This window comes from Oryzias latipes, chromosome 9, assembly GCF_002234675.1.
Source record: "Oryzias latipes chromosome 9, ASM223467v1".
Classification (NCBI taxonomy): Eukaryota; Metazoa; Chordata; class Actinopteri; order Beloniformes; family Adrianichthyidae; genus Oryzias; species Oryzias latipes.
In genome coordinates this window covers 5,208,500-5,223,874 of record NC_019867.2, presented here as the reverse complement: position 1 = coordinate 5,223,874, position 15,375 = coordinate 5,208,500, and the positions used below count along the sequence as shown (strand labels likewise).

Genomic DNA, 15,375 nt, shown 5'->3' with positions numbered 1-15,375 from the left:
TCTTCTCTTTGATTTTTGTGGGCAAAATTGAATACTGTCCCCTATGGAAATCAATAATAGTGGGGGGAAAGAAGTACATTAGATGTGATGGGGTGCTGCTTTTATGTATTATGTTCCTGAAGCACTGCATGCTGGCTGGAAATGACTGGAAAACAACACCTGGTCATGTGACACTAAAAGCTTGAGGGAGCTGTCAGACTGGGTTTGGAAGGGAACCACCTTTGTTGTGACACCATCTCTTCTCTCGTTTTTTAGGTCTCAGTGACCTCCATGTTATGTGATACAGTGCATGTCTGTCCATTACAGTTACATCTCCAAAATATGCTTTAACTGACCAAATTTCCATGCCTTTCGCCTAAATGCTGCTGTTGCGACAATTTCCTTGGAAAGTTCAAGATTGTTTCCCATTGTTGTTTATCGGAAATATATGATGAACCTCTGAGATCTTCATGTGCATGTCCGCTCATCCTTCTGGCAGTAAAGGACCAAAACCCCAGAACCAAACCTCTTTTGTATTATGCATCTTGTTTGTGGAATTTTTTAAATATATCTAAAAAAAAAAGACATGTTTTGATTCAGCTTACAATGAAATATGTTTTTAGGTTTTGCAAATCTAACTGTTTTCATAGGTATATTTGTATTTTAATGAATATTTTATTTTTCAAATGGAACAGATAAAACTGCTGATCGGTTTTACAATTGAATTTAGTCAATATTAATGTTTTTTAATGATGTATTTAAAAAAAACATGACATCAAATTAAAAATGAAAAAGAAATCAAAGCATTTTTAGCATAATTTCTTATCATATCAGTTGGGTATTATTTTTTTGCATATTTCAGTAACAAACTGTCTTATGTTGGTTTTCTGCAGATCTTCTTGCTTTTATTCTAACAAATAATACTTATATTTAATAGGTATCAAATTTTAAAGGATTTTTAACTAAAGACAGCAGTTAATCCATGATTCTATTTTATTTGTCTAAAAATTAAATATGCGATGTTTACCCCTTAAAGAAAAGAATTGGATGATAAAACCTTAAAGACCCACCTAGAGAATGGTGTTTCTGGTGTTATTGCAGTGTTTTTATGATGATGGAAGAAATATATTAAGAAAATTAAGCTTTCTTTATGTAAACTGTTGTGAATCAGGAGCAGAAGAAAAAGATGCAGTTGGAAAAAGAGCTTATTTGAGGTGTGGAAAACACACTGGGTGGGCCACAAGCTTCCTGCTCAGCTCCATTCTGATGCATCCACTTGTAGACAAATGCATCCACATATGTTTCCCCCCGTCTGAGCTAGCATCTGGATCTAAACTGGATGACTGGACAGCTCCAATATTGCTCTCCATTTTTTTGCACTGGTTAGGATGGGGGTTTACGGCGCTGTAAGCAAGTGGGAGCGTGTAAACAGAGAGCTCTCAGTAACAATATTTAATATTAATAATTTCCTTTTTTTAAATATTTGGAATCAAATGGGGCTTTGTTTTGTATTTTCTCAGGCAGTTCCAGGGCCACACTGATGGAGCCAGCTGTATAGACATCTCCAACGACGGCACCAAGCTCTGGACCGGAGGTCTAGACAACACGGTCCGGTCCTGGGATCTGAGGGAGGGTCGGCAGCTTCAGCAACATGACTTCACCTCCCAGGTGGATAAAAGCAAATCATTTTTATAAACCTAATCATGTTATTACTTGATGTGTCTCCCAGTGAATTTCCAAATGTTCAAATCAATGGTTTGTAGTAGTGAGATATTTCCTTACTTTCCTACTGTTTGCTTATATTTTATGATCAAAAAGCTGCCTGACATCCAGATTTCTCTGACTCTGATTTAGTGGTTAAGTTAAAGTGTCTGGCTGATCAAAAAATGCGCATCGCAGGACAACTCACTGCCATTTGCAGCTTGTGTGATTACTGTCTCGGCTTTTGATTTATTGCAGTAATTTGCAACTTCAGTTCAGAGCATTTAGCCCACACTAAAGGCCACCCCAAGCTTTTAGATTTTTAAAAAAAAATCTTTTTGCAATCTTTCCTCACATACTTTTAACACTAATAATACTTGCAGCTAGAATTCATCCTTTTCCGGTGAGACGAAAAGTAGCAATAATAGACCATTACTGCAATTTTCCTGAACAGGCCCATTTCACAGCCTCCGTGTGCACACGAGGACAGGAGTGTGCATTAAAGACAGTTCATGGGGCGCAGAGTTGACAGGGAGATGTGACTGATAAACCCCCTTTTTCTTCAGCTTTAGCAAATTTATACCCACAAATTTCAAAGGGGAAATAAATACCACTGACTTTAGTAGGTTTGTCAAGCCATGAAGGGTTCACAGGAGAGCTTTTTTTAAGGTTAAGCATGTGGGAAAAAAATGTTTTTAGGTAGGAGGTTTGAGTAAATGACAGTGTAAATCACACTGGTGTTCGGCAGATCTTCTCGCTGGGATATTGTCCGACGGGTGAGTGGTTGGCAGTGGGGATGGAGAACAGTAACGTGGAGGTTCTGCACGTCACCAAACCTGACAAGTATCAGCTCCACCTGCATGAAAGCTGCGTGCTGTCACTCAGATTTGCTCACTGTGGTAAGAATCCAGCATTTTATAAAGTGGCGTTGTGTGATAATGTGATCTTTGCGCTTCAGTGCTGAACACACATTTAGAGTAAAAAGAAGCAGCGTTGTTCAGACCCGTGAGAGTGTTTGATATTTCTTCTACAAGTCCTTTTGTATCAATAACTCTTTTCTAACAGCAAGTATGACATTCAGGAAAACTTAACTTAATCTGTTAGTCAATATTGTAAGCCATTTTTAAGAAAGCCAACTGTAGTCCTTGTTAGGGTTTTATGTACATATCAGTGAATGACATTTTAAATATAAATAGTCAAAAACTAACACTGGAAGTTGAGTTATTCCAGCTTTAACTCAAAATTTAGTGATCAATGGGTACAATCTTCTTTTCATTCTGACCAGCCTTTAACTTTTGTTGTAAAAGTTTTCTGATCTCTAATCATTTTTATATCATTTGGTATTTTATTCTGAAAAGGACTTCCTTCTATGCTAAAAAAGACTGTCCAAAATTAGTGTTTCTGTTTGGTATTTTCGCATTTTTATTGACAAAACTTCTTCAGTCTGTGGTTAAAAAACAGAGTTTCTACATTTATACTGTAAATACTTTTATTTTAGGTCCATTTTTGGATTTGCAGAAGAATTGTTTTTTAAGGTCTAAGCTGTACTGAAACATTTTTGGGTACTGGTGCCTGGAACATCACCAGACCTCAAGACACCTGCACCATGTGTGCTCATGTTGTTGTAATCTTTGATTTGTGTAGCTTTGTGACACCAATCTTGCGTTGACATCTAGTCTCAAGATGTCTGGAGAAAAAACAAAACAAAATGATAAAACTGATTTATCAACAGAAATCAAAATTTCAGATTCTTAAACTGCTTTTTTTGTCTCCAGGCAAGTGGTTTGTGAGCACAGGGAAGGACAATCTGCTCAACGCTTGGAGAACCCCATATGGAGCCAGCATATTCCAGGTTAGTGTGAAAGAGCATTCAAAAGGCATAAAATGACCTATCAGCAGCTGACAGCTCAGGACTGCACTGTACATTTACCTGGAGCTTCACTGAGAATCTGTAAGAAAGATGTCTAACACTTTTTTTCTTCTTCTCTCAAATAAAGTGGTTGTGTGAGCAAGGTCAGCAAAAAGGTTAAATTGTACATTATTGAAAAATATGTAAGGGTAGAAGTGCTGAAATCTAAAAGCTTTCATTCCCAGAGTGACTTTACTGTTCATCACTGGCTGAATTTTCAGCAATCAGTCTCAGAACTGAAGTGCAGGGAGAGTGGGTTCGGATTAGAGGAGATAATTAATTATTCCAATTTTCCGGTGAACACTTTTCTGTCAGAATAAAGGCTCTTAGCTGTGTGGTTTTTTTTTCCTGCGCTGAGACGTGTCTTTTATTCCCCTCACAGTCAAAGGAGTCATCCTCAGTGCTGAGCTGCGACATCTCTATTGATGATAAGTACATTGTGACGGGCTCAGGAGACAAAAAAGCAACAGTCTACGAGGTCATCTATTAAAGAGAGCTGAGGGGAACTACGAGGTCATCCTTGCCTCGGTGCCAGACATCGCCGTCATCCGTGCACACTTTTTCTTTAGTGTATATAACATTGGAGAGGAACAAACCAAACCACCTTCTTGGACTGTCATCTTTTGACTTCTTGTCCGGCTGTTAAAGAACAAATGGAACTAAGCACAGAGATTTTTTTATTTTTTCTGAAGTGGCTTTTACTAGTCGTGAGGATGTGTGAGTGTCCATCTGCACTGAGTCTGGAGAGCTCGAAAAACATTCCCAACATAACATTTTACCACAAACGTGTGGTTCTTTTTTTTGTTCTTCCTTTTTGTACATGTAAACTTTCAGCTGTGATACAAGTAATGACGCATTTGCCTATATACTCTGTATATATATATCTGGAGGTTTGGACATGTAGGTAAACCAGGGGGCTAAACCTGTACAACTTCAAAACATCATACTTAAAAAAACTTGGCAAAAAAAAAAGAAACTAACAAGAATTCAAATGTTGATTCCCTCTGTTTTATACCATCTTAAGCTCTAACAGTTACAGTTTTACAAGTTGTCCATTAAGTTTCCTCTGAACTGTTTACATTTTAGCATATAGTTTATTTGTGTAATTGGATTTTAAAAGATGTTTTGAGCAATTTAAAGACCCACTCTGATAAAACATTGTGTTTTTAACATATTGTTGTGGCATTTTCTGCTGATGGAGGACATATATTTAGAAAATTAAGCTCAAAATTGCATTTCTGAGTTTTTTGTTGTTGTTCATATCTGGATGTTTTTTTTTCTTTTTTAATTTTGGTCAAAAAAAGCATCATCATAATTAAAAGACCACTTGAAACACTTTTACAATAGATCATATGACTATCAGAGTGGGTCTTAAAGGTGTGGCTCATGTTAATTCGCATTAAAAAATTAAAAATCTTAGAGAGGAATCAGTTAGAAACCTTTTTGAGGTTAAAATCTAACACAAAAATATTTTTTTTTGTCCTTTTTTTTTGCATATTTTCCTTTTATTTTATGCTGTTCTGGAAATAATCCCAAAATGTTTTTCTTTTTGTTTTTACATATGAATTTCAAAGTGTTTGCAAGTAAAATGCTGCTTGTAAATCTCTGAAAAGTTTCTCTAATCCCCTAAAAATGTGGCGAAATAATGAAATCTAAAAGGCAGTTCAAACACGTCAAAAACACAATGATTGCCAATAGAAATGACATCAGTTACATCTCTAAATATTGTATTATGACATGCCTCACATCTGTTCAAATAGGCCTGTCTATTGTAGCTCATTTCTGTCTAATATGTTCCTGTTTTTTATTTGATCCGATCACAATTTCATGTTTGGTGATGGTTGATGGTTCCTCCTGCCTCATACGTTGGCATGATCTAGAATATATTCAGACCGCACACATTTGGTTTGCTTAAAGTCAACCAGAGTTCGTTTTCCCCAATAATCCGGAACAAATTTTCAGTCTGAATAGACCCAAGCGGACCCTGGTCCAGGACCAGGAACCGCTCTCTGACCTATTTTTGTAGGTGGTCCTGGTTCGTTTCCAATCGGCCTGAGCTTCGGTTTGCTCTGAGATTCCTCAGTCTGAATACAATCCATCCTCAGAGCGCAACAACTGAACCTAAATGGCCACCGTAGCCGACGTTAACGGTGTGGCAACAAATGAGCTGCGGACAAATGTAAACACAAATGTCTTGTTATCGAACAGAAAAAAGTTTCCAACTGTTTATTTGTTAGACAATTTATTTTAACAGAGATGAAAACGTCTCTAACATCCTTTTCTGTGTCTCATAACACGCCATGGGCCCGACGGGCACTACTGTGATGTCATCCTGAAAGCTACCTTGTAGTTTCTTTTACAGAATTCTCTTAAAAAAACAACATAACACCACAACAATGAGACACAGCAACTCATTGAAATGTGGTCAGATGAATTCAGGCTCATAAAAACAATTTTTAACATGACACACATTGCTTCTCACCGTCTTCCCGACAATCTATATGGCATAGACACTTATTATTGTACCGCCCTAGCCGTCTTCCTGCCTGTAACTGTCCTGCAGCATGTCTCACCCCCTCACAGACCAAAAAAGCGAATAAAAAGTTTTGAGCCTGACGTTGATACAGATGTTCAAAACTTGTGAGCAAAATATTAAGTTAGAATGGCTTAAAAGTGCAGGACTTCCATAATTTCTGCCTCTAGTTGCTTTGCCCTGTCCTCGCAATTCCTGACCAACGAGTGAAGAGATCTTTAGTCACATGGTTTTGCTTACAAGCTTCGGTTAAAATCCGGAAAGTCCCCTTGACAGTAGTCTAAACACAGACTAGATGCAAGGTTCAGGACCAAGTTACCGGTTTCCCCAGGTTTTCCCAGTCTGTGTCTCCATGTTCAACAACAAATGGAAATTAAATGGAGACAAAATAAAATAGTGCAATTATCTGCAGTTTTTGTTTGTTATGTTGAACTTTTGAAGCACAAATGTCCCAAACTTATCACCTGTGTGAAAGTTATGCACTCGGATTACTGTCAGTCACAGTTCAGCTTCTTCAAGAAGTCATGTTCATGATTTTTTTTGCTCAATCTCAATCCTTGAAGCTGAATTAAGCTCATTTTAAGACTGTCAACCTAAAGAAAAAAAAATATTGTGGCAAAAGATGTTTTGTGCAGCCTTTATGTAATGGTCTGTGCTAGACCTGAGGAAAGTGAAAACACTGCCACCAAGCCGTGAAATGAAACCGGAGTAAAACAAACCGTGTCCACATATTAAAAGTAAATATTACAAGTGGTTTTATTGGTAACAAGTGAAGACAAACAGCTGTGAACTATTTAAATGGCATAACCTGCACCTAACTTGTTAGATTTGGTGGTTGCTCTGTTTTCATTGTTTGAAATCTAAATATCAAGATCATTCCAATTCAAACTTCCAAACTGAATTCTTAACATTTAAACCCCCTGAGATTAATTAGAACAAATAAGGAATGAGTTGCATTTTTTATTTAAATTTTTGTTTTGTTTCCTTAATCCATTCTTCCTCACCATCATTTCCTCCTACATAATTTAACACCGTTGCTTTTATCCCTCTTTGTTAAGTGTTTCAGGTGTGACCCCAGAGTGTGTGAAAATGTGTGTGTTTGTATTGTGTATGATGCTGTTGCACCCGATCAAACACAATACCCTCAATGTCGTCACTACTGATAGCCTTTGACCTCAGATCAGCCTCTCAGATTGGACTCCTCTGAATGGTCACCGGCCTTGCCCCGACAGATTTCAGTAAAACTAATTTGTTAGTGTTTGGAGGTCAGTGTCCTCAATTTTCTGTTGGAACTTCTGGGTTTTCATCTGAAAACAAGGGACCAGAGATAGAGCTTTGGTTTACCATGGATTTACTTCTGTTGGCTTGTCGGAACGCTCTGGCACTTTTTCTCTCTGTCAGTCGGGCTGTGCCAGAGTCTGTCTGGCCCATAAACGTCACCTTTTTTAGTTGTTGTGCCATCCTCACAGGTGATACATTGGTCCTTATATCACTTCCAGGTGACATAAGATAAAGAGTAAACTCCGCCCCCTGTTGTAAACATATACACTGTAAAAAGAATGTATCTGTGGAGCCAGGGACGGCGCACAGTCCGCCCCTGTGTCGCTACAGAGATGGCCCAGAGTAAAGCCTTGACAACAAATAGTGATAAATTGCTACAATGGGTGCAACCATTTAAATAAAAATAAAAACTACCAAGTTTAAAAGGACAACCTTTGACATTTATTTTAAAGACCAAGAATATCATCCATTTCATTTGTTTTAGTTTGTGCCAATGATGTTTTATTTGAGTCAACAACAAGGACTAAATGGTTCTTTCCGTTTCCATGCTAGTAAAATGCACTAATAATGGCTACAGATGAATAGGCTTAATTTAGTTGCAACTCATTCTTGCATGTAAACATCTCACTTTCCCACTTCTCACAAATACAAATATTTAAGTCTGTATTTTGACAAATTTCAAAGTGAAGAAAAAAAAATTGTATTTCAGGTCAAGAATTAAATTTTCAATCAAACCTTTGTTTTCAGATCACGGTCACAGAAACTAACAACAGTTGTTTCTTTGAAATCCCCAGTCATCTATCTTTTTTTAAGTGTACCTATTATTTCAAAGTCTTAATTTTCAAATTAAGTTTTTCAGGGATAAAAGGAGAGAATTCCCTGCAAGTATACGTTCTGTTTATGACTGCTCCTAATCTGCAGAAAGTCCATTTCTATGATATGAGTTTAAGAGGTTTCAATGTTGGACAGCAGTATTTTCCATTCTGGTTATTGTAACAGTTTGAAGAAACAGTTTCAAGCAGAAGAAACTAGTTCAGAATGAAAAGATTTTTTAGTTATTTTTTTGCCATCCACACAGTGTACTTTTGATATGTCTTAAAGGTGCTTTTTTCACATTGTTTGCCTTATGTTGTCTGTTCGTTTTTGTTTTTAAGGGGGGAATTCTTGCAGTCATTTTTCAGTTTAAATAGTCATTTATTCATGTTTACTGCCACTATTCTCTCTGCTGCTGCCTGACTCATAAATACCAATGATACCCTTTCAATATGTATTCAATACGCTTCAATGTCCAGTCAGAAGACATGGAATTCACTTTTGTTTGCACTCAAGCTCCTGTAAAGAGTAAAAGCCTGAATGTTTATTGTCTACTTTGATTGTTACGAATGACATTACCTCACACAACAATGATGTTACTAATGATGTATAAAGCAGGTAGTTTGACTGAGCTCATGAAGGTATTATAACTTGTAAACATGTAATTATTTGAGCCTTCAGCAGAAAGAAACTCCTTGTTGCCAGTTCAGCTTTTTCATTCAGTACAAAATGCCTTTGCTCATTTTTCTAGTCTGTGATTGATTTTATTAAATTACTGTGTGGAGTATTTTGTCTGAGTCCTGTTTACTGTACAGTCCAATTACTGTAATTTTTAAGTATCGGGTCATTGTGTTTGAATTATTTATACTTTTATGGTTTTAATGAGTAAAAAAACAACGACAGGCTGACCCAGTTAAAAGAGCGAGATTAAAAAGATATAGAAGAGAAAGGCAGATTGGTGGTTTATAACAGAAAAAAGAATACTTTGCAGCTGGAAAAAGTCAGTTTTAATGACAACTTTCCATTCTGGGGCTTCTCTGTGCATCAAAGAATTACCCTTGAACTCCAGTCTCCTGCAAATAGGTTCCCTGCAGGCCATCGCGCAGCAAGCATGGAGACCATCAAGGCCACGTGTCAAACATCCACCTGTCCAGTTAACAGATAATTGCAGTACCGAGCAACTGCAGCCCCATGAGCCCCTGCTGCAATATAACACAGCATTATGGCTTCTCCTTAATCTTGTCAAGCCGGCAGAAAAATGAAGAATCAAACGGTACTGAGGACTGTGGGAATTTAGACCAAGCTCTGTAAACCTTAGGGCGCTAATAATAAACCAAGAGCACAACTTTGATGAGATGCGTTTATTTCTCTACTGACACAACAGGAACCCTTTAGAAAATAAAGGCAGTCTGACTCAAAAACAAGAACTTTTTCCCCAGCACTGATTGACCCATATGACTGCTTTAGGGTTTTGGGTCGTTGGGGTCAGTAGAGGGTCATAGAGAGAAGGGCGCGCATTTTAACCCTTGTGCTATCCTAGGCACTCATTGGGAGTTGGTTCATCTAGACCCACTAGACAGTGCACTGAACCTTTTTTCTTCAATGATTTGTGATCTTCACTGGTGTCTATGGATTACATGAAATCTTTCCACCTTCATCCACCTTTGTCATGGTAGGGAGAACACGTCAATGCAAGGGTGGGGTCATCTAAGATAGCACAAGGGTTAAAGCTGCGTTCACAAAAAACGTCAAGTTTCAATGTTAAGTCAATGTACATACGTAATCGGAGGTCCTGTGGTGCAATTTGAGTATTAGCATGGTGCGTAATGGTCATTGTGGTTCGTCGAGAGAATTCATAAATTTGAACTTTGGCAAAAAAGATGGTTTACATCAACCTGGCACGTGATGTTTTGGTGACACCATCAGCGGGTGGAGTCCTGAACCTCCTGAACTTAGTGAGAGTTTTTTTTTTTCATCGAGACAACAATAAAAAGATCATCTAAGTTTATTATTGTATTTTCTTTTTTTCTCTCCTCGGAAATAATGCAATGACAGCAAGTCGTCAAACTGAGTCACAGAGAGACAGAAGTACTGCTGAAAGAGGCCGTCATTCAGAAGAAGCTCTTTCAGCTGGGGATGAACACAGACATGCAGACGTGTTTAGGAATAATTTGGTGAAACTCTTCTGAATAAATAAACCTGATTTTAACATGCATTTTAAAAGATACAGATGTACAATCAATATTTCTATGTAGCCATGAGGCTATAAACTTTAGGCCAGGGGTACCCAAATCCAGCCAGAAAAGATCCATACGACACGCCTCCATCACACCTAGCTTACCCTTGTTGTTGTTTAAGTGTTGGCTACACCTTGTCAACGCCGCATGCCATTTTGGGTCTACAAGCGGTCTACGAACTTCCTGCAAACCACCTGCATGTCCCGTAAGCTTTGCCCATTTTCCCCCCCATAGACAGCCTGTATTTACCCGTACGTGCAGTTGTGACTGAGACTTTGACAGAGTAGAGCCGCAGAAGTCGAATTACCCAAACGATCAGCAGGATCAAACTGTAGCTGGTCCTTTTGATGCCTATGAACACAACAAGGTTGATTTATTGTGGTTTTTTTACTTTAGGTTCAGCTTTACACCCTCATTTTCATTTATAGAGTGTACCATGCATATTTTATCTCCATGTTCAAGTGGGCTGCTGGAAAAAAAATTGTTGCAGTGTTTTAGTGTGACTTTCTAGTACAAGGCGATTGGTCAACATGGGTCCCAGAGCAAACTAGCATCGTGAACGTGCTGTGTTCATGCAGAGCTCGGCGCTGCACTGCTGAAGTGGATTAAGTGATCATAGTGAGAGCTGTGGAGGAGGACGCTCTGCCATTACAGTGAATGATACTCCTGTTGCAGTTCTCCAGTGATCACTTCTCTCAGCCCAAAGTGGAAAAGAAGGAGAAAAGGTGGGGATGCAACGTGGGAATGAGCCACCCTACTTCAGCATTTGATATTAAGAGCACTCATGTTATGCAAAATACCCACTTCATGGACTTGCATATTTGTTGAATTAAACAAATGCAATAAATGACATAATTGGCCAGTTTTTTTTCCATAAATGCTACTTAAATATAAAAGTTTTGTATAGTTCAAGACAATGAACCCCAGATACCTCCTGGGGTTTTAGGTTGGCGCCAGTGTTCAGCAGCAAAGCCTCTATCAGTGTATAAATGTGTGTGTGAATGTGCAACTGTAAAGCGCTCGAAAAGAGGTCGAAAAGTACTGTATGAGTATACGCCACTTACCTTTTCTGGTACTTTCTTTGTTGGAGTTGCAATTTAGTTTAAAGGAACAAAATTGGACTTTTGAAGGTTGATTGTAACTGTTGGGTTTAATAGCTTTTATTTTTGTTTTTATTGCTTGAAATAAACTATTTCCAAATCCAAAAGATAACAGACCCCCCCCCCCCCCCCCATCTATTGAAGGGGGACACCTTACAGAATTGGTGACTTCAGGACCCTTTTTGCCCCACTCCATCACCACACATCATTACTAATAAAGCCCAGTGGAACATTTAGCTCTATTCTCGGCTTCATCAGTACTGTAAAATAATGACTGTTATTCTGTGGCAACTGGGAGCTATTCCTCGTTAGTAAAAAAGAAGTGATAAATGTCCTTAAAATCATTTCACAATTAGGTATAAGGAGCTGTAGCTCTATCAAAACATTCAAATCCTAACTAGATTTTTCTGAGGAATTGTTATATTTGCAACCAGTCACTCAGTGATTTATTGGTTCTTGCCCAGAAGGCTGCAAATGGGATCTGGGAACACTTATGTTTGAAATTGTGCATGGTTTCTAAGAAAGTACATTAAAAAAAATCTTGTCATTTGCCTTTTAGACAAAAAATGAGTCATATCTAGAGATGGAAGAGCTGGCATATCTTGCTTTGAATGAGAGTTATTGCAGTGTAGAAAGCCTTAGTCATTACTGCCCTTATGGGTGGATAGAGGATATCTGCTGCAAAAAATGTGACAACCTGTAGGAGGAATCCAGGTGGGCACTTACATATCATCTGCACACCCCATGCATGCGTCATTCTCGCAGTTAGTAAGGGGGCAGTGAGCGCACTGTAAGGCCGCCGTTCCTAAGAATCACCTGTACGTCATTAGTGTGTGCAAATTCCATTTGCCTTACAGATGCTTCTCGACACGTACCTTTCAGAAGTCAGAACTCTGTCTCCCCCTCTGGTCACCGGCACGAGCTTTCCCCAGAGTTCTAGCCGCACTGCAACTCCCAGCAACCCCCAGTGCACACGTCCTGAAAGCCGCACACCCGACTGTTATTCAATCAATCACAGCATACTTAAACACAATTCTGTCATCCTCACCAAGCATTATATTTGGACCTGATCTTCTGTTTCTTGACCTTGTTTCTGACTCTGTTTCCCTGCTGCCTGCCCTGACTGTCGCCTGGATTTGGACCCTGATTTAGCTTTGTGGACTTTTAGCTGAACTAATAAACCTGCTGGATTTGGTTCCAGCTGTTCTTGTGACAGTACCACCTGCAGGACAATGGTACGATCCGTTTTCATAACATCCCCTGAGGTGGCCGTATGGGCCTCAGGGGAACTGCATGACACACCTACACTACCCTTGAGATGATCTCTAAGATTATCCACAGGCCCGGACAGGGCTGCCCCCGTACAGGTGCATGTGACCAATCATCATTAGCTTTATAAAGGAGTGACTGCGCTGGGATGGAAGAGGATCCAAATTGGGGTAGGCAAGAACAACGTTTTAAGTCTGCATTATGAGGGGCCTAACTTCACCATTTTTTAAAAAGAGTTCCTCAAGAGCTCTAAAACATCACACAATTAGTGAACGTCTGTTTAAAGTTATGATATTTACCTTGCAGGCAGTGGTCAGCACTTGTTTCTCATTATACCGACCGAAAGGACAAAGATCTGGGTGGGGCTTTAAAAAGATACAAAAGGTCCTAGAAATCTTATCAGTGACTCTTTAGAACCAGCGAGAGGATGAGGCTGAAAAATAACAGATTGGTGAAATGTTTCACAAAGAATCCAAAGCAACAACAAAAAAGAAAGAATTCATGCATAAATAAACACAATTCCATAGATCAGTCAATTATACTGAGTTAAATATAAATACTCTCAAAAGGATAGATGAAGTGGCACACCAATTTTGAAGCCACATTTCTTTCTTCACACCATACTTACTCATCAGTTCAAGTTAATACTTAAACACCCGAAAGTTAATTTGAATAATTACAGACTTTAATTATGATGTAATTATTATTATTTAATTATAATTAGAATTACTGAAACTCTCTTGGATTGTCGAAAGATCTAAAATTTTGTTTCCAAATGCACTTTTTGCATTTTTTTATCGCAATTCCCCCGTAAATCCATCACAACATTTTTCAAATGTTTCTGCACAGAAACGTCAAACAAATGCCTCTGCTGGATGTCTAGAGTGTGTATTGATGTATTTATGTAGTCATGCACACACAAAGTTAAAGAAAGCTTTAGGTGTCTGTTGAAACTGAAGCTCAATTACCAGCTTTTCATAAGTGCTGATAGATTGCATCTACTTAAGCTTTTCACATATTTTCCAACATTAAACAAGCATTAACCTCATTCACCTGATGCTATGGAGACCTTTAATCTTAAACTGCGGATCTCAAGGGCATAATTGGCAACATAAAGCATCACATATGAAAATCTGTCCAAGGACACTGATTATTTGAGAAGCAAATGATACTTATACAGCTGCAGCAAGGTGTGAGGGAAAAGAATCCTTTACGTGGACGTTTTATTTTACAGACACACACTGTAGAAAAAACAATTTCTGTTGCAAAGTCATACTTATGTACTTGTCAGCTTTAGATACCAAGTTTATTTTGCCTACATACATTTATAGCAGGATTTTTTTCTTAAAATCTAATTTCTTAAAGATTATTTGGAAAAACAAAAGGAATACAACTATTGAATTTCAGAAATAGGCTTTGACTCTACACCTTTATATTCATAAATGCCAAATCAATCAATCATGTGACCTGAAAGCTCCTAAATGCATTTGAATGAGCTATTAAAAGACTATTCTCATCATACAAGGGTGCTGTGGGTGTTTTAATGAGACTGTGGCACAGAAATGACTTACTGGTACCTCCTTTTTGGCCTTGTGTGTCGCATTTGATGCAATCTGTCCTTGTCGTGTCTGACTTACTAAATTTCCTTCGTTTTCCTTTTCCACCTTTCCTTTACCATTCTATCTTTGAAGTAGTTGAGACGAGGCTGCATGGGAGGAAGCGCATCCTCCATCTTATCTGGTCGGGTAAAATTGACAGTGATCTTGTAATGAGATGAAAGAATTGTAAGAAGCCTTCCTCTTTTGCACAATTCAAAGAGACATTTCTCGCATCAGCTGATGCTGCTAACAATTTCCTGCCCCGTTACAGGAAGAGTCGATGATTATTTCATGTCTCCGCCGTCTTAACAAGGCTGCGCCCGTTAGTGGGCGGCAGGGAGGGTGCACTCTGCAACGCTTTGATATCCTACATTCAAGGCTGTGTCACACATTAATGACTTCTTTGAGCTGTGAAACGAGCATCATTATCTCTTTCCAAAAAAGGAAAAATGACAGATTTCAGATCTGTATGTAAAAAGACATGGGAGAGCCCTGGTCTGTCTGTGTGTATGTGTGCGAAAATGTGTAGCTGTGTGTTCATGAATGTGTGTCTGTGTATATTTATAAGTGCATTTATAGGTGTGTTTGAGTGTGTTTCCATGTGTGTGTGAACATGTGTGCAGGTGTTTATGTGCATTGTGTGTGTGTGTGCACGTTTTTGCATTTATGTGTGTACCCACACGTGTGAGTCTGTGAATGTGTGCTTTTGTGCATATTCATGTTTGTGAGTACCGCTTGTACACATGTATTTATGTTTGTGTGTACACACATGAGCATTTATGTCTGTGTGCGTGTGTCTGTGTTTGGGTGTGCCTCTGTTTCACTGTGTGTGTTTGTGTACGTGTACAGGTGTGAATGTGGATGTTAGTTAATGTTTACACATGTATCTGTGTGTATACATCTTTGTATGTGTTTGTGTGCTTCCTTGTTTGTGTGTCTGTGTGCGCACGTGTTT

At 38.5% G+C, this 15,375-nt stretch overlaps 1 protein-coding gene across 4 annotated transcripts in view; it reads left to right on the top strand.

Moving 5' to 3' along the window:
* Nucleotides 1-4,767, top strand: part of LOC100125464 (transducin-like enhancer protein 4) — a 40,733-nt gene extending 35,966 nt beyond the window's left edge. For all 4 annotated transcript variants that reach the window (XM_011478855.3, XM_004072133.4, XM_011478854.3 and 1 more), the window contains 4 exons: nucleotides 1,500-1,647; nucleotides 2,429-2,579; nucleotides 3,456-3,532; nucleotides 3,972-4,767. In XM_011478855.3, coding sequence (XP_011477157.1) covers nucleotides 1,500-1,647; nucleotides 2,429-2,579; nucleotides 3,456-3,532; nucleotides 3,972-4,079 — 484 coding nt within the window. In that variant the 3' untranslated portion in view covers nucleotides 4,080-4,767. The remainder of the gene's footprint in view (nucleotides 1-1,499; nucleotides 1,648-2,428; nucleotides 2,580-3,455; nucleotides 3,533-3,971) is intronic.
* The last annotated feature ends 10,608 nt before the right edge of the window (nucleotides 4,768-15,375 follow it).